Consider the following 26,875-nt stretch of genomic DNA (forward strand, 5'->3'; position numbering starts at 1 on the left):
ACCTGAAAAAGAATTCAGAATGATGATTGTAATGATCCAAGATCTTGGAAAAATAATGGAGACACAGATGGAGAATTGAATGAAATGTTTAACAGAGAGCTAGAGGGTTTGAACAGCAAGATGAAGAGCACAATAGCTGAAATGGAAAATAATCTGGAAGGAACCAATGGCAGATTAATGGAAGCAGAATAACAAATAAGTGAGGTGGAAGACAGAGTGGTGCAAAGCACTGCTATAGAAAAGAATAAAGAAAAAAGAACAACAAAAAAAAACTGATGAGAATCAGAGACCTCTGGGACAACATTAAATGTACAAACATTTGCATCATAGGGGGTTCCAGAAGGAGAAGAGAGAGAAAAAGGGTCAGAGAAAATATCTGAAGTGATCATAACCAAAAATTTCCCAAATAAGGGAAAGGAGACATTCACTCAAGGGGAAAAAGCACAGAGAATTCCCTTCAAAATAAACCCAAGAAGAAATACAGCAAGATACATATGAATCAAACTGACAAAAATTAAGTTCAAAGAAAAAATATTAAGAGCCAAAAGGGAAAAGCAACAAATCACATATAAGGGAAACCACATGAGGATAACAGCTAATCTTTCAGCAGAAATTCTATGAGACAGAAGGGAGTGTCAAAATATATTTGAGGTGACAAAGAGAAGGAACCTAGAACCAAGAATACTCTACCCAGTAAAGCTCTCATTCAGATTTGATGGAGAGATCAAAAGCTTTACAGACAAGCAAAAGCTAAGAGAATTAAGCACCTCCAAACCAGCTCTACATCAACTACTAAAGGAAATACTAAAGCAAAAAAGGAAAAGCCACATATAGAAAAAAGAATATTACAAATGAAAAGCTCATTGGTAAAGGCAAAGATAATATAAAAGTAGGAAATCACCCATTGACAAATAGGATATCTAAACTAGCAAGAATGAGAGGAGGAGAGGACAAATGCATAACAATGAAAGTGCATTTGAAATTAAGAGACCAACCAGCACAAACAATTCTGCACACATAGAGATGGATATAACAATATATAATGGGAACCACACATCAAATAACTATAATGGTCACAAACATAAAGAAGAAAAAAACAAGCCAAACGTAACACTAAAGATGGTCAGCAAACCACAAGAGAAGACAATGAAAAGAGGAAGGGAAGGAAAAAAGACCCAAAATAACAATCCAAAAAAAATTAAGTAAAGGACAATAAGCACATACTTATTCATAATTACATTGAATGTAAAGGGATTAAACACTCCAACTAAAAGACAAAGAATGGCTTAATGGGCTCAAAAACAAGACCCATTTATATGCCATCTACAGGAGACCACTTTATATCTAAGGACACATACAGACTTAAAGCGAGGGTATGAAGGAAAATATTACATGCAAGTGGAAATTATAGAAAAGCAGGAATATAAATGCTCGTATCAGACAAAATAGATTTTAAAATAAAGAAGGTGAAAAGACACAAAGAAGGACAATACATAATGATTTAAGTATCAATACAAGAAGAAATAAAAATTGTGAATATATATGCACCAAACATGGGAGCAGCAAAGTATATAAGGCAACTACTAACAGCCATAAGAGAATATATTGACAGTAACACAATAATAGTGGGAGAATTTACCCACTTAGAGCAATGAACAGATCATCCAGACAGAAAACCAACAAGGAAACACAGGCATTAAATGATACACTATACCAAACAGACTTAACTGATATGTATAGAACTTTTTGCCCCAAAGCAGAAGAATATATTTCCTTCTCAAATGCACATGGAACATTCTCCATGATAGTTCACATCTTGGGCCACAGACCAAGCCTTGGTAAATTTTTTAAAAACTGAAATTATTTCCAAAAAAATGAAATTATTTCAAGCATTTTCTCTGATCACAATGCTACGATATCAACTACAAAGAAAAAAAAAAACAGCAAAGAACACAAATACCTTGAAATTAAACAATTTGCTACTAAAAAAACCAAAGGATCATTGAAGAAATCAAAGAGAAAATTAAAGATACACAGAGACAAATGACAATGAAGATACAACAATGCAAAACCTATGGGAAAGGGCAAAAGCAGTTCTGAGGAAAAGTTTATAGCAATATAATCTTATCACAGGAAAGAAGAAAAAACTCAAATAAAAAAGCCTAATCTTACATCTTAAATATCTAGAGAAGGAAGAACAGGCAAAGCCCAAAATTAGTGGAAGGAAAAAAATCATAAAGATAGAGCAGAAACTAATGACATAGAGACAAAAAAACATTGTGAAGACCAATGAAACCAAAACTGGTTCTTGAAAAATATCAACAAAACTGATAAACTTTTAGCCAGACTCTTCAGGAAAAAAAAGAAGAGGGTGCAAATCAATAAAATTAGAAATGAAAAAAGGAGAAGTTACAACTGACACTGCAGAAATACAAAGGATCATGAGAGACTACTATGAGCAAATGTATGCCAATATAATGGACAACCTAGAAGAAATGAACAGATTCTTCAGTCTTGGTACAGCCTAACAAGACTGAAACAGGAAGAAATGGAAAATATGAATAGACCAATCACAAGTGTTGAAATTGAAAATGTGATTTTAAAAAAGTACAAAAAACAAAAGTCCAGGACCTGACGGCTTTACAGCTGAGTTCTACCTAACATTTAGAGAAGACTTAATACCTCTTCTTCTGAAACTTTTCCAGAAAACTGCAGAGGAAGGACCACTCTCAAGTTCATTCTATGAAGCCGCCATTATCCTGATACCAAAATCAGACAGGGATACCACAAAAAAAGAAAATTACAGGCAAGTATCACCAATTAGCATAGATGCAAAAATCCTCAACAAAATATTAGCAAATTACATACAAACGTACATTAAAAAGATCACATACCATTAAAGACCTAGATATAAGACCAGACACTATAAAACTCTTAGAGGAAAACATAGGCCAAACATTCTCTGACATAAACGACAGCAATATCTTCTCAAATCCACCTCTTAAGAGTCATGACGGTCAAAACAAAAATAAAAAAATGGGACCTAATCAAACTTAAAAGTTTCTGCATAGCAAAGGAAACCCTAAACAAAATGAAAAGACAACCCTCAGAATGGGAAAAAATCTCTGCAAATGAATCAACTGACAAGGGATTAATCTCCAAAATTTATAAACACCTTATGCAGCTCCATACCAAAAAAAAAGCAACCCTATCAAAAAATGGGTATAAGATCTAAACAGACAGTTGTCCAAAGAAGACATGCAGATGGCCAAAAAATACATGAAAAGATGTTCAACATCACTCATTATTAGAGAAATGCCAATCAAAACCACTATGAAGTACCACCTTCCACCAGCCAGAATGGCCATCATCCAAAAGTCTACAAACAAGAAGTGCTGGAGAGGGTGTGGAGAAAAAGGAACCCTCGTACACTGTTGGTGGGATTGTAAATTGGTGCAACTGCTGTGGAAAGCAGTATGGAGAATCCTCAGAAAACTAAAAATAAAACTACCATTTGATCCAGCAATCCCACTCCTGGGCATCTATCCAGAGAAAATCATGAATTGCAAAGACATATGTACTCCGATGTTCACTGCAGCACTATTTGCAATAGCCAAGACATGGAAACAACCTAAATGCCCATCAACAGAGGAGTGGATCTGGAAGATGTGGTACATATACACAGTGGAATATTACTCAGCCGTTAAAAGGAATGTAATACTGGCATTCTTAGCAACATGGATGGACCTAGAAATTCTTATGCTAAGTGAAGTCAGCCATACAATGAGACACCAATAATATCAAATGCTTTCACTGACATGCGGAATCTGAAAAAAGGACAGACTGAACTTCTTTGCAGAACAGATGCTGACTCACAGGCTTTTGGTCTCTGGAGGAGACAGTTTGGGGGGTGGGGGGATATGCTTGCGTTGTGGGATGGAAATCCTGTGAAACTGGATTGTGATGATTATTGTACAACTACAGGTGTGCTAAATTGAGTAGTTAAAAAAAGATCATACACCATTATCAAGTAGGATTTATACCAAGAGATGCAAAGATGCTTTGATATCTGCAAATCTAACAATGTGATACAACACATCAACAAACTGAAAAAGAAAGAACATATGATATCACATTCAGTGCAGTAAAAGGTTTTGAAAAAATTCAACACCCACTCCTCATGGGTGGCAGAGAGGGGAGCTACCTCAATATAATAAAAGCCATTAATGACAAACCCACAGCTACCATCATTCCCTACAGTGAAAAACTGAAAGCATTTCCACTAAGATCAGGACCAAAACAAGGATGTCCTCTTTTACCAATGTCATTCCACATAGTCTTAGAAGTCCTAGCCATGGCAATCAGAAAAGAAAAAGAAAAAAAAAATGAATCCCAATTGGAAAAGCAGAAGTAAAACTATCACTGTTAGCAGATGATATCATACTATACCTAGAAAATCCTAAGGACACTACCAGAAAACTATTAGAACTAAATCAACATTGAAAAGAAAAAAACAGAACTGGAGGAATTAGGCTCCCTAAATTCAGATGACTACAAAGCTATGCTAAGTAAAACAGTATGGTATTGGCACAAAAACAAAATTATAGATCAATGGAACAGAATAAACGCCCAGAATATAACCCCAAGCACCTATGGTCAACCAATCTATGAAAAAGGAGGCAAGAACATACAGTGGAGGATAGATAGTGTCTTTAATAAATGGTGCTGGGAAAACTGAACAGCTGCATGTAAGAAAATGAAGTTTGAACATTTTCTAACACCATACACAAAAATAAACTCAAAATGGATTAAAGAACTAAATGTAAGGCAAGATACTATAAAACTCCTATAGGAAAACATAGGAAGAACACTCTGTTAAATCACAGCAATAGCTTGTTTGACCCACCTCCTAGAATAAAGACAATAAAGACACAAATAAACCAATGGGGCCTAATTAAACTCAAAAGGCTCTATACAGCAAAGGATCCCACCAAGAAAACGAAGAGACAACCTAAGGACTGGGTGAAAATCTTTGCAAATGATTCAAGCGACAAAGGTTTAATCTCCAAAATGTACGAACAACACACGCAGCTCAACAAAAAAAAAGCAACCCAATTGAAAAATGGGCAGAAGATCTAAATAGACATTTCTCCAAAGAAGACATACAGACGGCACAAAGGCACATGAAAATATGCTCATCATTAATTATTAGATACATGCAAATATAAACAACAATGAGGTACCAATTCATGCTGGTCAGAGTGACCATAATTAACAAGTAAACAAACAACAAAGGCTGGAGAGGATGTGGGAAAAAGGGAACCCGCCTCTGTTGGTAAGAATGTAAATTGGTACAACCACTATGCAAGTTCTTCATTAAACTAAATATAGAACTAACTTATGATCCAGCAATCCAACTCCTGGGCATATATCTGTCAAAACTTTCACACAAAAAGATACATGCCCCAGTACGTTCACCTCAGTACTATTCACAATAGCCAAGACATGGAAACTACCTAAATGTCCATCGACAGATGAATGGATTAAGAAGATGTGGTACATATATACAATTGAATACTACTCAGACATAAAAAAGACAAAATAATGCCATTTGTAGCAACATGGATGGAAATAGAGACTCTCATAAAAACTTAAGTAAGAAAGAGAAAAAGACAGGTACCATATGATATCACTTATATGTGGAGTTTAAAATATGTTAAAAATGATCTATCTATACAACAGAAACAAGTCATGGACATGGAGGACAGACTTGTGTTTGCCAGAGGGAAGGAGGAAGGAGAGAGACGGATTGGGAGTTTGGGGTTAGTATATGCATACTATTGCATTTTGAGTGGACATATAATGAGATCCTGCTCTGTAGCATAGGGAACTATATCCAATCACTTGTGATGGAACATGATGGAGGATGATGTGAGTAAAAGAATGTGTGTGTATATATATATAAAACTGGGTCACATTGCTCTATATCAGAAATTGACAGAATGTAGTGAATCAACTGTAGCAAAAACAAAAACAAAAACAAAACAAAACAAAACATAAAATAAAACGCAGGGAACTGAAAAAAAAAATAAATGAAGATTTCAGAGCTGAAATAAAAACACCCAAGAAGGTATATATGGTAGACTAAGAGATACAGAAAAATACATAAATTATCTGGAAGCAGAGTAATAGTAACTACACAATCATAACAACAGAAAGAAAAGGTAAATTTAAAAATAAAATCAGGGAGTTCCCATCATGGCTCAGCAGACGAACCTGACTAGGATCCATGAGAATGTGGGTTCAGTCCCTGGCCTCGCTCAGTGGGTTTGGGATTCAGCATTAGTGTGAGCTGTGGTGTAGGTCACAGACACAGCTTGGATCCAGCATTGCTGTGGCTATGGTGTACGCCAGTGGCTATAGCTCTAATTCAACCCCTAGCCTGGGAATTTCCATATGCTGCAGGTGCAGCCGTAAAAGCAAAAAAATAAAAAATAAAAGCAATTTAAAACATTTATGGAATAACTAAGTACTCCAAAATTCATATCATAGAGCTCCCAGAAGGAGAAGAGAGATAGAAGGCAATCAAAAATGTATTTGAGGTAATTATGGCTTTAGAATTCACAACCCCAAGGAAGGATACAAATATTCAGGTACAGCAAATTAAGAGGGTCCCAAACAAGATGAATCTAAACATGTCCACACGAAGACATATCATAATTAAAATTGCAAAAATTAAAGAGAGAATTCTAAAGGCAACAAGAGAATAAAAAATATATATATACAAGGGAGCCCTCATAGAACTATCAGCTGATTTTTCTGCAAACTTTGCAGGGCAGAAGGGATTGGATGCTATGTTCAAGGTGCTGAAAGGGAAAAACCTGCAACCTAGAGTACTCTACCCAGAAATATTATCATTTAGAATAGAAAGAGAGATAAACAACATCTCAGATAAGCAAAAACTAATAGAATTCAAAGATACTAAATGTGCTCTGAAAGAAATTTTTGAAGTATATTCTCCAAATTTAAGTAAAGTAAAAATCTATGTGAAAGGATAAATCCTGCTATGAAAGGAAAATATATAGAAAGGGCTGAGGATCAGCCACTTAAATAAACTTGTTCATAAATTAAAAGATAAAATATTGTCGGAGTTCCTGTTGTGGCTCAGTGGTTAACGAATCCGACTAGGAACCATGAGGTTGTGGGTTCGATCCCTGTCCTCGCTCAGTGGGTTAAGGACTTGGCATTGCCGTGAGCTGTGGTGTAGGTCGCAGATGCAGCTCGGATCCTGAGTTGCTGTGGCTCTGGCGTAGGCCAGCGGCTACAGCTCCAATTTGACCCTTAGCCTGGGAACCTCCATGTGCCACAGGAGCAGCCATAGAAAAGGCAAAAAGACAAAAAAAAAAAAAAAAAAAAAAAAAGATAAAATATTATCAAAGCAAGTGTAACTACAATAAACAATTCAGAGGAAAGCATGAAGGTGTAAACTATAACATCAAAAACACAAAATATCAGGGAGGGGAGGGAAAATTGCCAATCTTTTAGAATGTATTTGTACTTAAAGGATTACCAGCTTACAAGAAAATATAATAATAATTCAACACATATGAACCCCAAGGCATCCGAAATTCAAAAACTTACGATACACACACACAAAAAAGAAAAGAACATAAGCATAATACTAAAGAAAATCATCAAACATCAAGAGTAGAAACAAAAGAAATATGAACAGAGATGAATTACAAAACAACTAGAAACCAAGTAATAAAAGCATTATTAGTAAGTACACACATGCCAATAATTATTTAAATGTCAGTGGACTAAATGTTCAGATCAAAAGACAGTGTGTAACTGAAGTAAAAAAAAGAAACAAGACTTTAATATGCTGCCTACAGGGCTAAATAAATACACAAACTGAAAGTGAAGGAAAGTAAACAGTTATTTCATATAAATGGAAATGACAAGAAAGCAGGGCTATCAATTTTCATATCATGTCAGACAAAATACACATTAAAATGAAGGATATAATAAATGACAATAAAAGATGTTATATATTGATTAAAGGGATCAATACCAAAAGATAAATTTGTACTTATTACCATATATGTGCCCAATCCATGAGTACCTAAATATATAAAGCAAATACTAGCAGATAAAAAAGGAGAAATTGACAATAATATAAAATATAGGAGGGGACTTTAACACCCCACTCTATCAATGAATGGATTATCCAATCAGAAAATCAGGATGGCAAAAATTGTATTAAATGACAACCTAGACTAGTTGGACTTAATATACCTATAGGATACTGCATTCAAAACAGTATAATACACATTATTTCCAACTACACTTGGAACATTTTCCAGGATAGATTACATAATATGCAACAAAACCAGATGTGAAAAATTTAAGAGGAATCAAATTTTGTCAAGTATTTTTTTCAACTAGTGTTATTAAACTAGAAATCAACTTCAGAAAGAAAAATGTGAAATGAAAATACATGTGGATGCTAACAAAAATGCTACTTTAAAAACAATGTCTCAAAGAAGAAATCAGTGGAAATCAGAATACCTCAGGACAAATACACATGGACAAATAACATTCCAAAATATATGGGCTACAGCAAAAGATATTCTAAGAGGGACGGCCATAGTGATAAAAGCCTTCCTCAAGATAAAGAGCAAAAAAAAAAAAAAAAAAAAAAAAAAAAGCTCAAATACCTAACTTAAGCTACCATTTAAAGGAATTAGAAAAAGAGAACAAATGAAGCCCAAAGTTCCCAGTAGGAAGGAAATAATAAAGATCAGAGAAATAAGTGAATAAAAGAGATATTAAAAATATATAGGAGTTCCCTTTGTGGCTCAATGGGTTAAGAAGCCAATACAGGGTGCTTGAGGATGTGGGGTCCATTCCTGGCCTCGCTCAGAGGGTTAAGGATCCAGCATTGCCACAAACTGTGGTGCAGGTTGCAGATACAGCACAGAGCTGGCACTTCTGTGGCTATGGCATAGGCCAGCAGCTGCAGCTCTGATTCAACCCCTAACCTGGGAACTTCCACATGCCACAGGTGCAGGACTAGAAAGACAACATAGGCAAATCATTCTCTGACATCAACCTTACAAATTGTTCTTAGGTCAGTCTCCCAAGGCAATAGAAATAAAAACAAAAATAAACCAATGGGACCTAATCTAACTTATAATAAGCTTTTGCATAGCAAAGAAAACCATTAAAAAAAGACAACTTTAGGGATGGGTGAAAATAGTTTCAAACAATGCAATCAACATGGGTTTAATATCCAAAATATGCAAACAATTCATACAACTCAACAGCAAAAAGAGAAACAACAACCCAATTTTAAAATGGGTAGAAGACCTTAATAGACATTTCTTCAAAGAAGACATACAGATGGCCAACATTTAAAAGATATGTGTACCTCAATATTCATAGCAGCATTATTTACAGTCACCAGGATATGGAGGCAACCCAAGTGCCTATCAACAGATGAGTGGATAAAAAAGATAACATATGCACAGACAAACACACACACACACACACACACACACACACAATTAAATATTACTCAGCCATTAATAACTATTATATCTTGCCATTAGCAAGAACAGAATATTAACCTTAGTGAAATATGTCAGAAAGAGAAAGACAAAGTGTGTATATAACTTAAACATGAACTCTAAAATATAGTATAAGCAAATGTATACATAAAACGGAAATAAAAGGTGCTGGGAAAACTGGAAAGCTACTTGTAAAAGAATGAAAGTAGAACACTTTCTAATACCATATACAAAAATAAATTTAAAATGTATTAAAAACCTAAATGTAAGGCCAAACACTATAAAACCCCTAGAGGAAAACATAGGCAAAATGGTCTTTGACACAAATCATAGTAACATCTGGTTTGATCCATCTCCTAGAACAAAGACAATAAAGACACAAATAAACTAACAGGACCTAATTAAACTCAAAGGCTTTTGCACAGCAAGGGAAACCATTAAAAAAAAACTAAAAGACAACCCATACAATGGGAGAAAATACTTGCAAATTAATCAACCAACAAATTTTAACCTCCAAAATATACAAACAACTCATACAACTCAACAACAAAAAATACAAACAACCCAACTGAAATTTATTTGGCAGAAGACCCAAATAAATATTTCTCCAAAAAGACATGTAGATGGCGAGGAGGCACATGAAAAAATGCTCAACATCTCTAATTATTAGAGAAATGCAAATCAAAACTACCATGAGGTACCACCTCACACAAGTTAGAGTGGCCATCATTAACAAGTCCACTACCATGAGGTACCACCTCACACAAGTTAGAGTGGCCATCATTAACAAGTCCACAAACAACTACCTCACACAAGTTAGAGTGGCCATCATTAACAAGTGCTGGAGAGGGTATGGAGAAAAGGGTACCCTCCTTCTGTTATGGTGGGAATGTAAATTGGTAACCTCCTTCACAGTTGGTGGAAAACTGTATGGAAATACATCAGGAAACTAAATATAGAACTACCATATGACCCAGTGATACCACTCCTGGGCATACATCCAGACAAAACTTTCATTGAAAAAGGCTTTTGGTTGCCAAGGGGGAGGGTGAGGGAGTAGGGTGCTTGGGGTTAATAGATACAAACTATTGGCTTTGGAATGGATTACCAATGAGATCCTGCTGTGTAGCACTTGGAACTATGTCCAGTCACTTATGATGGAGCATAATAATGTCTGAAAATAGAATGTGTACATGTATGTATAACTGGGTCACCATTCTGTACAGTAGAAAAAAAAACGTGTTGGGGAAATAACTATTTTAAAAAATGGTAATAATAAAAAAAAAGAAAAAAGTGAACAGGCAGATAAATAACAAAAATTAAAAAAAAGGCTAATCTCAAAGCACAAAAACAAGAAAGAGATATATGCACCCATATGTTCATCCTAGCACTATTCATAATAGCCAAGACATGCAAACAATCTTAATACCCATTGACAGATGAACGGATTAAGAAGACGTGATACACATATACAACAGAATACTACTCAGCCATAAAAAAGGCAAAACAATGCCATTTGCAGCAACATGGATGGACCTAGAGACTCTCATATTGAATGAAGTAAGTTGGAATGAGAAAGACAAATACCCTATGACATCACTTATTTGTGGAATCTAAAATATGACACAAATTATCTGTCTACAAAATAACAGATCATGGACATGGAAGACAGACTTGTTTTTGTTGGGGGGGAGGGGGAGGGAGTGGAATGGATTGGGAGCCTGGAGATATTAGATCAAAACTTTTGCATTTGGAGTAGATGGGCAATGGGATCCTGCTGTATATCACGAGGAACTATATCTAATCACTTGTGATGGAACATGATGGAGGATAATATGAGAAAAGGAATGTATATATATTTTTAACTGGGTCACTTTTCCATACAGCAGAAATTGACAGAACATTGTATAAAATTTAAAAATGGGCAGAAAAAATAAAAAGTCTAGAGAACACACACAACGGAGTTATATAGATAGTCTACTTCAAATATACAGCAGAGAAATTCTCAGCACATGTAAGTGAGGAAACCATCCTGAGCCAGGAAAATAACCAATGGAAGGATTAGAAGGACTAATCCATGGAACTCACACAGGGCCAGGAAGAGTTCTGTTACCTTCAAACAAGCAAAAAAACCTCATAATTTAGAGGGCATCTTGTAGAGGAATCAGAAGGGTTTTGCTTTAGGGTGGAGTAAAATCAACACCTGATTAAATGTTGCTCTGGTCCACTTTAACAACCTGAAATAATCAAACTAGTTCCACACAGTTCCATAGTAAAGCTCAATAATATTGATAAGGAATACAAAAATATTCATCACTTAACAAGGTAAATTTCAGGATGTTAGCTATCCGATGAAAAACTGCCAATCATGGACTGAGGAAACTACCTGAAACCAGGAGAGAACATTCCTATAGGACTAAAAATGAATCCACAGAGTTCACAAAGGACCAGGATAAGTCCTGTTCCCAACAGTGAGATTGAAAATTTCATAACTGACAGGGTGTTAGAGTACTAAGAAGGGTCATATTTCAACTGGGGAAAATTAATCCTAATTTCTGCTCTGGTCCCACATAACAAAACTTAAAAGCAGGACTCAAAAGGTTAACCACATCCCGGAACAAAGCTAAATACTACTTATAAGAAATCCAAAGTATCAAGAGTACAAGAAAATTAAATTCATGACTACATTCTGATAAAGCATGACCAAGCAATTATGCTGCCATCAAAGCACAAAAGCAACTATAGATAATACTTAAATGAATGGGTATGGTTATGTCCCAATAAAACTTTATTTACAAAAATAAACTACAGGCCTTGTTTTACCTGAGATTATACATTCCTGATTCCTGAGTTAAAGATTTATACTACAAACCCTATAGCAACCACTAAAATAACACAACAAAATGTTATGCATAAAAAGATGATTGAAGATATAAAAAATGAAATCATGAAAAAAAGACTTTTTGGCCTTAATTAAAAAATAAGGATAAAAAGAGGGATAAAAGAACAGATGAGACATAAACATCCCAAGAAATAGAAAGATGAGAGATTTAGAGTCTACTATATCATATTAAATGTAACAAGTCTACCATTCCAATTAAAAAGCACAGATTTTCAGGCTGTATAAAAACAGAAACAATGATATTCTGCCTTAAGTAGTACACAATAAATATAAAGAAAAATAAGTAAAAATAGGAAAAATATACTAAGTTAACACTATTTTTTTAAAAAGCTGGAGTGACCAAATTAATATTAATATCAATGTAGATTTCAAAACAAAAAATTACATAAGGGATAAAATAAATTATTTCATCATGATAAAGGGCAAATTCACCTAAAGATTTATGTACTGAATAACAGAAATTTGAAATATATAAAGCAAAATCTGACAGAAATTCAATCATAGTCAAAGGTTTCCATCTCTGTCTCTCAAAAATGTATAAAATTATAGACAAAAAATTAGGAAGAATATAGTGGATTTAATACCACTAACAACCCACTTAATCTAATTGACATGTATAAAACTTTGACAATCCAAAAGCAGAACACATGTTCTGCTCAAGTACACTCGAAACCTTCACCAAGATATACCATATTCTAAGGCATAAAGCAATTTAAGTGATTTAAAAGAATTCAGATCACACGAATTGTACTTTATGACCACAAGAAAATTAAATTAGAAATCAAACATAGAAAGTTATCTTGTAAATGCCTATTATTTGTACACTGATTACCATACTTCTAAATACCCTTTGAGTCAAAAACGAAATAAAAGGAAATTAGAAAATATGTTGAACTAAAAAAAAAAATCTTTAAAACACCACATATCAAAATTTCTGAAATGATACTAAAGCAGTGTTTAGGGGGAAATTTAGAACACTACACACATACTAGACAAGGGTAAAGGGCCTCAAATCGATAACTTCTGCTTCCATCTTAAAAATCAGAACAGCTAATGAAACATAAATTAAGCAGAAAAAAAAGAATAAAGAAAAGTGGAAAACAATGAAATAGAAAACTAGTATAATGGAGAAAATCAGTGAGACCAAAACTGGCTGGTTCTTGAGAAGAACAATAAAATTGGTAAGTGGGACAAAAAAGGAGAACACATAAAAACCAACATCAGGAATGATGATACCAACATTACTAATCATTCTACAGCTATAAAATGATAATGAAGGGATATTATGAAAACTTTATGCAATGAATTTTATAACATTGATGAAATAGATAAATTTATTAAAAGACAATAAATTGAAGCTCATTGAAAAAGAAAGATGAACCAAATAGCCTCAAGTATATTAAATATATTGAATTTATAGTTAAACATTGTATCATTATAAAAACACCTCAGGCTCACTAAACACCTCTGGCTCAGATGGCTTCACTAGTGAATCCTACCAATCATTTAATAACAATTTAACACTGAACTATTCCAGAAAACTAAAAAGGAGAAAATTTTACTCAACTCGTTCTATGAAACCAGAATTGCCTCGGTGCCAAAACTAGACATAAACAATAACGAAAACTACAGTCCAATATCACTCATGAAAATAGATACAAAAGTTCTTAACAAACTTTTAGTAAATATCATCCAAATACATGCATAAAGGAGCATAAATTATGACTCCATAGGGTTTATCCACAGATGCAAGGATGCTTCAACATTTGACAATGAATCAATGTAATTCACCATATTAAAAGATTAAAGAAAACAAGCAAATGAACATATCACTAACTGCAAAAAAAAGGGCCTTTGTCAAAATCTAACATACATTCCTGATTTAAAAAACTCTCAATAAACTAGTAACAGAAGAGCATGTAAAAATACCTATACTTAACTTTGTAATTTATGGTGAAATTATGCTTTTCCGCCTGAGATCAGAAATAAGGTAAGAATGTCTACCAATACTTTTTAACACTGCCCTGGAATTACGAAAAGCCAGTGTAATAAAGACAAATAAATCATGTCTGTAACGGAAAACAAGAAGTAAAACTTTTTCTGCAGGTTAAAAATAGAAAATTTATTTATATTTTACCAAGAGCTGCTAGATAAAATAAGTTTATTTTTTTTTTTTTTTGTCTTTTTGCTATTTCTTTGGGCCGCTCCCGCGGCATATGGAGGTTCCCAGGCTAGGGGTCTAATCGGAGCTGTAGCCACTGGCCTACGCCAGAGCCACAGCAACGCAGTATCCGAGCCGCGTCTGCAACCTACACCACAGCTCACAGCAACGCCGGATCGTTAACCCACTGAGCAAGGGCAGGGACCGAACCCGCAACCTCATGGTTCCTAGTCGGATTCGTTAACCACTGCGCCACGACGGGAACTCCAAAATAAGTTTATTTAGACTACAGGATACAAGTCTAATATAAGAAAAGAGTAATCATATTTCCATCCAATTTGAAAATGAATTAAGAACGTAACTCCACGTACAGTGGCATTTTTTAAAAATGAAATGCATCTGACAAAAGATGTCTAAGATATTTTGTTACTGAAAAGGATAACACATTGCTGAGAGAAATTAAAGACTTAAATAAATGGAGAGATACCATATTCATGGTACATGCAGTTTTTTTTTTTGATGTATTTGTGGGAGAAGGTGAAATCTTCTTCATGGATAGGAAGATTCAATATTGTGAAAATGTCAATTATCTGCAAACTGACCTAAAGATTCAATGCCACCCCAATCAAAATCCCAGCAGGCTTATTTGTAAAGTGAAAAGGTGATTTTTAAATTGATATGGAAATGCAAAGGATGTAAAAAAAGAGGCAAGATGACTGAAAAAAAAGAGCTAAGCTCAAGGATTTGCACTCCCCGACTTTAAGAAATATTAGAAAGGTACATTAATCAAGAAAGTGTTATGTTGGCATAAAAACAGATAAAGTGGATTAAGATGGCAGACCTTCTCCCACAAATACATCAAAAAAATCTGCATGTAGAATGATTCTCATAGAACATCTACTGAATGATGGCAGAAGACCTCAGACTAACGAAAAAGGTAAGAATATCTTCACATAACTGGGTGGGACAAAAGAAGAGAGAGAAGAAAAGGAATCAGGACAGGACTAGCACTCCTGGGAGGGAGCTGTGAAAGAAGAAAAGGAATCTGCACCCTGGCAGGCCCTATGACTAGAAAGGAGATCAGTCCAAAGAGAGGGGAAGCCTCAAAGCCTTGGAAAAAAGCACGGCTATCAGAGGAAGGGAAAGCAGAGAGAGAGCAACAGAGACAATTGATACCACCACCCAGTGCACCCCAGACTGAAACACGTGGGTGGGTGGGGTGCTGAGGACTGAAATGTGGAGGTCAGTCTCAGAGAAAGGACTAGGATTGGCTGTGTGGAAAGAGTCTAAGTGGGCTAGAGAGTGGTATATGACAGCCAGCAAAGAGGAGGCCTGGGACCACCAGAGAACAAGGCACCATTGTTGCAGAGTGTTGGTGGGGGGTAGGGGTGGGGGGCGGTACTGTCATAGGAAGTTCTTTCTCTGCATATGCTTGTGCTCTCAGGTGGCAGGGTACCTCTTGTGTGGGTTACAGGGATGCGTGCAAGCCACTGCAGCCATCTCAGACTCCAGAGGTGGGCATGGAGTGCCAGTGCCTGTCACCCCAAGCACCCTAGGGACCATTGATACTGGGGAAGGTCATTCTTTTTTCTCACATTATCATGCTCCATCATAAGTGACCAGAAATAGTTCTCAGTGCTACACAGCAGGATCTCATTGCTAATCCATTCCAAAGGCAATAGTTTGCATCTATTAACCCCAAGCACCCCATCCTTTCCACTCCCTCCCCCTTCCCCTTGGAAACCACAAGACTATTCTCCCAGTACATGATTTTCATTTCTGTGGAAAGGTTCATTTGTGCTGTATATTAGATTCCAGATATAAGTGATACCATACAGAATTTGTCTTTCTCTGACTTACTTAGAAGGAGAAATAAAATTTTCTCAGACAAGCAAAAACTAAAAGAATATAGCAATACTAAACTCATCCTAAAAGAAATATTGAAAACTCTCCTCTAAAAATGAAAGAAGTTAGAATATGTAAGAAGGAGGGCATCATAATTGGAAAGTAATCACTTAAGTAAACCAGTACACAATCAAAAATAAAAAAAAACTACTTTTGAAAATAATAATAAGCACAAAGCAAAAGGATAAACATGAAGATGTAAAAAAAATCAATATCATAAAATGTGGGGAAGAAGAGTAAAAAAGTGTAGACCCTTTTTTTAAAGAATGGTTTTGAGTCTATATGGGTATAAAGCAAGCAGCTGTATAGGAGGTGGTTAACATACATGAAAAACAGGGTCACCACAAACCAAAAGCAAACATAGATTCACAAAAACCAAAAAGAGGCACAAGCATAAAATAAAAGGAAATCATCAAACCACAAAATGAAAAAGAAAGGAACAAAAAAATAAACAGAATCAACTGAAAACAATGTTTAATTGACAACAGATACTTATATATACATAAATACCTTAAATGTCAATGGAATAAATAGTCCAATCAAAAGATATAGAATAGCAGACTGAGTAAAAAAAAAAAAAAAAAAACAAGAGCATGCAACATACTGCCTACAACAGACCCACCTGAGGACAAAGGACACACATAGATTTTATGTGAGGGGATAGAAAAAGATATTTCATGCAAATGGAAACAAGGATGCAGGACTCACAATACTCCTTTCAGACAAAACAGACTTTAAAACAAAGGCCATAAAGAAAGATAAAGAATGACACTATTTAATGATAAGAGGATCAATTCCAGAAGAGAATACTACACTCATCAACATACATGCGCCTAATATAGAAGCACTCAAATATATAAAACAAATACTAACAAACATAAAAGGAAAAATTAATGGGAATACAATAATAATAGAAGACCTTAACACTGCACTCACATCAATGGACAGATCTTCTAGACAGAAAATCAATGAGGCAACAAAGATCCTAGATGACACAATAGAACAGTTAGACATAATTGATATTTTCAGGATATTACATTCAAAAATACCAGAATATACATTCTTTTCAAGTAAACATAGAACATTCTCTGGCATGAAAGATATACTGGTGCACAAAAATAACCTCAACAAATTTAAGAGTATTGAAATCACTTCAAGCATCTTCTGGAATTCTGGCTGTGGCAAAGTGGGTTAAGAATTCAATTGCAGTGGCTCAGGTTGCTGCAGAAATGTGAATTCAATCCCTGGCCCAGCACAGTGAATTCAAGGATCCTGTGTTGCTACAGCTGTGGTGTAGGTTGCAGCCACAGCTCAGATTCAGTCCCTGGCCCAGGAACTTCCATATGCTGTGGGTGTGGCCATAAAAAAAGAAAAAGCATCCTCTCTGACCACAAGTGCATGAAACCTCTAGAAACCAAACACAGGAAAAGAAGTAAGAAAAAAAAAACTGACTACATGGAGATTATACATGCTACTAAAAAACCAATGGATAAGAGTTCCTATCGTGACTCAGTGGAAACGAATCCAACTAGTATCTAGTTGGATGTGGGTTTGATTCCTGGCCTTGCTCAGTGGGTTAAGGAGAGAGCACTGCTGTGAGCTGTCGTATAGGTTGCAGACACAGCTGTGGCTGTGGCTGGCCACTGTAGCTCTAATTCGACCCCAAGCCTATAGGAACTTCCATATTCCGCATGTTCAGCACTAAAAAGACACACACACAAAAAAATGGGTCAATGAAAAAAGGAAATTGAAGAATACCTTAAAACAAATGACAAATGAAACATAGCCATACAAAAATCCATGGGATGCTGCAAAAGCAGTTCTTAAGAGGCAGCTCATAGTGATAAAGGCCTTCCTCAAAAAAAAAAAAAAAAAAAAAAAAAGAGAGAGAGAGACTATCTCAAATAAAGAACTTAACCTAACCTACAACCTAAAAGAATGAGAAAAAGAACAAACAAAACCAAAAGTCAGCAGGAGGATGGGAAAAATAACGATCCTAGAGGAAATCAATAAAATGGAGATTAACAAGATAGAAAAAAATCAATAAAACCAAGATCTGGTTCCTTGAAAAGGTAAACAGAATTGATAAACTTTCTGGCCAGGCTCACAAAGAGAGATAAACAAAATAAGAAACAAAAAAGGAGAAATCTGAAATGATACTGCAGAAATAAAAAAACGAACTTAAGAGAACTATGAACAATTATATGCCAACAAATTGGACAAACTAGAAGAAACGGATAATTTTCTAGAAACACATAGCCCACTAAAACTGAATCAAGAAGAAATAGATAACTTGAACAGGTCAATCACTAGAAGTAAAATTTAATATATAATTAAAAAAAACTCCCTGCAAATAAAAATCTAGCACCAGATGGCTTCTCAGCCAAATCCTACCGAAAATACATAGAACTTACACCAATTCTTCTTAAACTCTTTCAAAAAACTGAAGAAGAAGGAATACTCCCAAAGACATTTCATGAAGCCACCAACACACTAATACTAAATCTATATACAGATACTACCAAAAAAGAAAATTATAGGCCAATATCTTTGATGATATAGATGTAAAAATTTTCAACAAAATTTTAGCAAACAAAATTCAACAACGCAGAAAAGATCATATGCCATGACCAAGTGGGACTCATAGCAATGCCACAAGGATGTTCAACATATGCAAAACAATTGATATAATATACCACATTAATAGAAGTAAAAAAAAAAATGATCATCTCAATAGATGTAGAAAAAGCATTTCACAAAATTCAATATGCATTCATGATAAAAAGTTTAACCAAAGTGAGTTCAGAGGGAACATATCTCAACATGATAAAAGCCATTTATGACAAACCCCCAGACAACATAACATGGAATGGAAAAAAGCAGAAAGCCTTCCCACTAAAATCTGTAACAAGACAAGGATGCACACTCACACCACTTTTATTCAACATGGTATTGGAAATCCTAGCCACAGCAATCAGACAAAAAAAGAGAAGAAAAAAGAAAAAAAAGAAATGAAAGTATCCAAATTGTGAGAGAAGAGGTAAAACTGTCCCTATATGAAAATGACATGATATTATACATAGAAAACCCTAATGACTCCACACAAAAATTATTCGATCTCATAAATGAATTCGCAACAGTAGCAGGATACAAGATTAACATTCAGAAATTGTTTGCAGTTTTTTTATACGAACAAACGATAATTTTTAAAATTTCACCAAAAAAATACCTAGGAATAAATCTGACAAAGGAGGTAAAACACTTACACACTGAGAACTCTAAAACATTAATTAAGGAAATAACAGAGGATTCAAAGTGGAAAGATATTCCATGATCCTGGGTTGGAAGAATTAATATCATATAAATGGCCATACTACCCAAAGCAGTCTACAGATGTAACGGGATCCCTATAAATTTACCCATGACATTTTCCAAAGAACGAGAACAAATAATCCAAAAATTTATATGGAACCATAAAAGACACAGAACTGCCAAAGCAATCCTGAAGAAAATAACCAAAGCAGGAGGCATAACTCTCTCAGACTTCAGATAATATTAGAAAGCTACAGCAATCAAGACACGGTGGTATTTGTCCTAAACAGATATACGGAACAATGGAACAGAATAGAGAACCAAGAAATAAACCCAGAAACCTATGATCAATTAATCTTCAACAAAGGAGACAAGAATATAAAATGGGAAAAAGACAGTTTGTTCAGCGCGTGGTGCTGGGAAAACTGGACAGCTGTATGTAAATAAATGAAACTAGAACACACCTTCACACCATGCACAAAATAAACACAAAATGGCTTAAACACTTAAACACAAGACATGACTCCATAAAACTCTTAGAAGAGTGCATAGGGAAAACATTCTCTGACATAAACTGTACACATGTTTTCTGAGTCTCCCAAGGAAATAGAAATAAAAACAGAAAAAAACAAATAGGACTTAATCAAACTTAACAGCTTTTGCACAGCAAAGCAAACCATTAAAAAACTAAAATGATCACTTATAGAATAGGAAAAAATTGTTGTCAATAATGCAACTGACAAGAGCTTAATCTTCAAAGTATACAAACAACTCATAAAACTCAACAACAACAAAAAAAGAAGCAAATTGAAAAATGGTTAGAAGACCTAAATAGGCATTTCTCCAAAGAAGATATATTGATAGCCAGTTATCACATGAAAAGATGCTCAACATAGCTAATTATTATTAGAGAAATGAAAATCAAAACTACAATGAGGTACCACCTCACACTCATCAGAATAGCAATCATAAATAAGACTACAAATAGCAAATTCTGGAGAAGGTAATGGAGGAAAGGAAATCTTCCTATACTGTTGGGAATGTAAATTGGTAAAACCACTATAGAAAACAATATGGGGGTTCCTCAGTAATCTAAAAATAGAATTATGATATGATCCAGCAATCTTACTCTTCAGCATATATCTTTTTTTGTGTGTGTGTCTATTTTGCCATTTCTTGGGCCACTCTCTTGGCATATGGAGGTTCCCAGGCTAGGGGTCGAATCGGAGCTGTAGCGGCCGGGCCTACACCAGAGCCACAGTAACACAGGATCCAAGCCACGTCTGTGACCTACACCACAGCTCACGGCAACGCCAGATCTTTAACCCACTGAGCAAGGCCAGGGATCGAACCTGCAACCTCATGGTTCTAAGACAGATTCGTTAACCACTGAGCCATGACGGGAACTCCGTCTTCAGCATATATCTTAACAAAACTATAATTCATAAAGATACATGAACCCCTATGTTCACTGAATCACTATTCACAATAGCTAAGACATGGAAGCCACCAAAATGTCCATGAACAAAGGAATGGATAAAGAGGATGTGGTACATATATACAATGGAATATTTTTTCAGTCATAAAAAAATAACAAAATAATGCCATTCACAGCAACACAGATGAAACTAGAGATTATCGTACTAAGTGAAGTAAGTCAGAAAGAGAAGGACAAATACCGTATGATATCATTTATATGTAGAATCCAAAATATGGCACAAATGAATCTATCTACAAAACAGAAACAGACTCATAGACATACAGAACAGATCTGTGGTTGCCAAACATGAGGGGCAAGGGAGTGGGATGGATTGGGAGTCTGTGGTTAGTAGATGCAACTACTACAAATTTAAGATGGATAAACAGGAGAGAAACTTTTGGTGAGCTGGGATTAGGCAAATATTACTTATACAAGACATCAAAAAAACACATTTCGTAAAAGGAAAAAAATTATAAATCAGACTTCATCAAAATTAAGAATGCCTACATTTTGAAAGACACTGTTAAAGAGAATATGAAGACAAACCATAGACCAGAAAAAAATATTTTCAAATATTTAAACAGACATTTTATCACAGAAGATAGAAGGATGTCAAATAAGCACATGAAGAGAGCTCAACATTCAGTTAGCTGTTAGGGCAATAAAAAAATTCAAACCATGATAAGGTACCACTACATATTTATTCAATATTGAAAATCATAACAAGACTGACCATACCAGGTGCTGGTAAGGATGTGGAACAACTGAAACTCTCATATACTGGTGGTGGAAATTTAAAAATTATATAACCATTTTGGAAAAGAGTTTAACAGTGTCTTTAGAATAAGTTAAAATACAGACCTATATAACCCAGTCATTATACTCATTAAGTATTTAACCATGAAAAACAAAAACATATGTCCACACAATCACTTGTACATGAATGTCTGCAGCAGCTTTATTAGTAATATCCAAAAATTACAAACAACCCTTATATCCATCAACAGGTAAATGAATAAACAAATTCTGTGTATCCATACAGTGGAACACTACTCAGCAATAAAAGTGAACTATTGAGACATTCAACAATTTGGATGAATCTAAAAATAATTAAGCTAAGAAAGCCAGACAGAAAAAGAACACATACTATGTGATTCCATTTATATAAAGTCCTAGACGCAAACCACTGACTGAAAGCAGACTGAGCAGGGATGGGGCAAGAAGGAAGCATTACAAAAGGGCACAAGAAAACTGTTGGAGATGATGGATAGGCTAAATATTTTGATTGGTTTGACAGTTACACAAGTTTATACAAATGTCAAAATTTATCAGAGCATGTAATTTATGTGCAGTTTATTGTGTGTCAATAGCACCTCCAGAAAACTGTTTTAAAAATGGATAAATTAGGAACTCCCATTGTGGCTCAGTGGGTTACGAATCTGACTAATATCCATGAGGATGCAGGTTCAATCCCTGGCCTCACTTAGTGGGTTAAGGATCTGGCATTGACATGAGCTGTGGAGTAGGTTGCAGACGTGGCTCGGACCTGGCATTGCTGTGGCTATGGTGTAGACCAGGAGCTTTAGCTCTGATTTGACCCCTAGCCTTGGAATTTCCATATGCCATGGGTGAAGCTCTTAAAAAAAGGAGACATAAATAAATGAACATGAATAAATTAAACACTACTCCCAGGGGCATTTTGGCATTTTGGTAGCTTGAGTCTCCAAAGTCCTAGAATTGCCCATATCTACTTCATCCAGTTATTTACACTGATTGTGTGCCTAAGAAAATAATGAGTAACACACTGAGATGATCTAAATGACAAGTATACAATAAATGTCATTAACTGGCACATCCACTAAATACTATGCAACAAAACAAACAGATTAATTATTTAAAATTTCCATAGGAAAAAAGTAATTAGCAAAAAAAACATGTTTTTCCTACTTTTGTTTCAATAAAATACAGCAAAATTTACAAATACCCACCTCTTTGGATAATCTTGTGAAGACATCTCCTCCCCTGAGAAAATCCAATATTAAATATAGCTTTCCTTCAGTCTGAAAGGCTAATTAGAAATTAGAATGTAGTAACAACAATTTTTATAACAACATTTTTAAGGCTTAAAAAAGCATAGTATACTTTTTAATTAACATAGAAGTTTAGAATTTTATCACTAAACACTATAAAGAAATTAAGCATTTACTCATATGGTCCATTATTAGATTAAATTATCTCAAAACTAAATCTAATGCTGAAAAAGCTATAAATCCCTTCCCAGGACATAATCAACTTTACAAAGAAACTTGTACACAACATCATTGTTTTCCTGATATATGTATGGAGCACTGTGTTCTTCTAAAATTGCCTGAACTCCCACCTGCTGAAAATCTACCAATTCTGTCAAGCTCAAAAAAAAAAATAAAATAAAATAATGCCACTGCTTCAGTTAAAGATTTCCCCCTTTTCACATTTCCCTACAGCATCCTAACTTCTTCCCCATCAGAATTACTTGCTACTACTTTTGAGATCCCATTGTACTTATTTCTTTATGTCTTATGTATTTTTTTCCTCTTATAATACTTAACCCATTTTGATTTACACAATTTTTCTTACAGATCTGTGTTCTCTATAGATTATAAATTTCTTGATATCAGGGATTATTTCACCTCTAGAGCCCAATGAATTTAATAGTGCTTTACATAATATTGGTGTTTGGTGATTAATGATATCCTGGAGATTCAAGGAAGGAGAACTTTAGATACTATTACTAATTTCATTCCATTAGGGTAATGGTGAATGAAAGAATAATTGGTGGAAACTCTAGAAGGTTTTTTATAGAGAGTTAGGTACATATTATAATGCATTATTTGTCAAGATTACCTACGAATAAAATCAATACCTGCTACCCTTTTAAATCTCAAAACTTGAGAGTGACACAGTAGAGTGCATCGATGCTTTAATGTTTATGCTTTTGAATTCCCCAAGGAAGCAAAATGTCACAATCTCAAGCTTACATTAAATCAGCAATGGAGTTATGATTAAAACTCAGTACTGCAGAGACTGAAAAACTTAATATTGTTAAAATGGCGATACTACCCAAGGCAATCTACAGATTGAATACAATCCATATCAAAATACCAATAGCATTTTCCACAGGACTAGAACAAATAATTTTAAAATTTGTATGGAAATATAAAAGATCCTGAATACGAAAAACAATCATGAGAAAGAAGAACAGAGCTAGAGGTACTACACTCAGACCATGCTAAAAGCTATAGTAATCAAAAGAGTATCACATTGGCACAAAAACAGACACACAGATTAATAGAAAGGAATAGAGAGCACTGAAATAAACCCATGGACCTATGGTTAATAAATCTATGACAAAGGAGGCAAGAACATTCAATGGAGAAAATACAGTCTCTTCAGTAAGTGGTACTAGGAAAACTTGATGGCTACATGAAAAAGAATGAAATTAGAACATTCTCTGACAACATACACAAAAATAAACTCAAAATGGATTAAAGATCTAAATGTACACCATAAACCATACAACTCCTAAAAGAGAATATAGGCAGAATACTCTTAGACATAAATCAGAGCAATATTTTTTGGGATGTATCTTCTAAGGCAAAGGAAGAAAGCAAAAGCAGACAAATGGGCTCTATTACAGCTTTTGCACAGCAAAGGAACCATCAACAAAATGAAAAGGCAATCTACTTCATGGGAGTTATATCATTTTCAAATGATATAACTGATAAGGGGTTAATATCCAAAATAAATAAACAGTTCATACATCTTCACATCAGAAAAAAAAATGGAAAAATGGGCAGAAGATCTGAATAGACATTTCTCCAAAGAAGACATACAGATGGCCAACTAGCACATGAAAATATGCTCAACATCGCTAATTGTCAGAAAAATTGTGTCTCAAAACTCCAACAAGGTAGCCCCTCGCACCTGTCAAAATGGCTGTCATTAAAAAAACTACAAATAGGAATTCCCATTGTGGCACAGCGGAAATGAATCTGACTAGTATCCATGAGGATGCAGGTTTCATCCCTGGCTGGGCTCAGTGGGTTGGGGATCTAGCGTTGTCATGAGCTGCGGTGTAAGTCGCAGACACAGCTCAGATCCTGCATTGCTATGGCTGTGTCTGTAGCTCCAATTTGACCCCTAGCCTGGGGACTGTCATCTGCCATGGGTGCAGTCCTAAGAAAAAAAACACCTACAAATAAAAAATTTGGCAAGAATGGCAAGAAAAGAGAACCCTTGCACATTGTCAAAGGAAATGTAAATTGCTGCAGCCATTGTATAAATTAGTACAGAGGTTCCTAAAAAATTTAAAATAAAATTCTCATATGATCCAGCAATTCCTCTCCTGGGTATATAACCAAAGAAAATGAAAAGATTAACTCAAAAAGACAGGTGCACCCCAATATTCACAGCAGCATTATTTACAATAGCCAAGATATGGGAGCAACCTAACAACCTATCTATCAACAGAGGGATGGATAAAGAAGTCATACATACATATATACACATATATGTATATATACACATGTATATATACACATATATATGTGTGTGTATATACACACACACACACACACACACAATGGAATATTATTCAGCTATAAATAGAAATATTGCCATTTGCAACAGCATGCATGGACTTGGAGGACATTATGCTTAGCGAAATAAGTCAAAGACAAATATTGTATGATATCACTTATACATGGAATCTAAAAATTACAACCAAATAGGGCTATGACAAAATAGAAACAGTCTCACAGATACAGAGAACAAACTAGTGGTTACTAGAGAGAGGAAATTGAAGAGGGGCAAGAGATGGGTAGGGGATTAAGAGGTACAAACTATTACATATAAAATACATAAGCCACAAGGCTACGCAGTATAACACAGGGAATATAGCCAATATTTTATAATAAGTATAAATGAAATATAACTTTAAAAATTGTGAATCACAATGTGATACACCTTAAACTTATACAATACTATAAATCAACTGTATCTCAAATTTTTATACAATCTCAGAACTGACTCCAAATTGATGTTCTTTCCATTATACTATCACTTCTTAATAGTAACCTCCCTTGGCAAATATAAGAAAAAATAACTCAAATAGACTAATATACAGTCCTCTTCAATTGAATGAGGAAATAAAGTTGATATGCTCATCATGAAAATGTAAAAAGAACCCATCCAAACATAAGAATGTTTTAAATAAAATATCACAGTAGTTTATAGCTTAAGATCCCTGGAAGTAAAGCCTAGTAGAGTACAGAAGTACTACCAGACAAGTAATTAGAAGACACTACCTTGTTACCATAGACAAGTTAACCAACAAATACAGAAAGTGCAACTAAGCTGGATATTAATACTTATTTCAGATAAATATATTCTCAGAGTCGAATATATTAAATCATTCAGTATTCATTTTCTGTTTAAAGTATTTATCTCCTGTTATATTACTATCTGAAAGGAAATCTTAGTTCTGTAATTCCACAAATTCTTTA

At 34.7% G+C, this 26,875-nt stretch overlaps 1 protein-coding gene across 28 annotated transcripts in view; it reads right to left on the reverse strand.

Moving 5' to 3' along the window:
• Nucleotides 1–26,875, reverse strand: part of RPS6KA6 (ribosomal protein S6 kinase A6) — a 206,716-nt gene that overhangs the window by 75,566 nt on the left and 104,275 nt on the right. For 14 of the 28 annotated variants that reach the window (XM_085008807.1, XM_013990944.3, XM_013990943.3 and 11 more), the window contains one exon: nt 23,321–23,400. The exons of 11 other annotated variants lie outside the window; for them this stretch is intronic. In XM_085008807.1, coding sequence (XP_084864933.1) covers nt 23,321–23,400 — 80 coding nt within the window. The remainder of the gene's footprint in view (nt 1–23,320; nt 23,401–26,875) is intronic. 3 more of the 28 variants (XM_085008816.1, XM_085008821.1, XM_085008820.1) reach the window with 1 other exon arrangement.

The sequence above is a fragment of the Sus scrofa genome, chromosome X, assembly GCF_054392235.1.
Source record: "Sus scrofa isolate SSC_HxYL_T2T_F1_AM1 chromosome X, Sscrofa_HxYL_maternal_Yorkshire_Landrace_v2.0, whole genome shotgun sequence".
Classification (NCBI taxonomy): Eukaryota; Metazoa; Chordata; class Mammalia; order Artiodactyla; family Suidae; genus Sus; species Sus scrofa.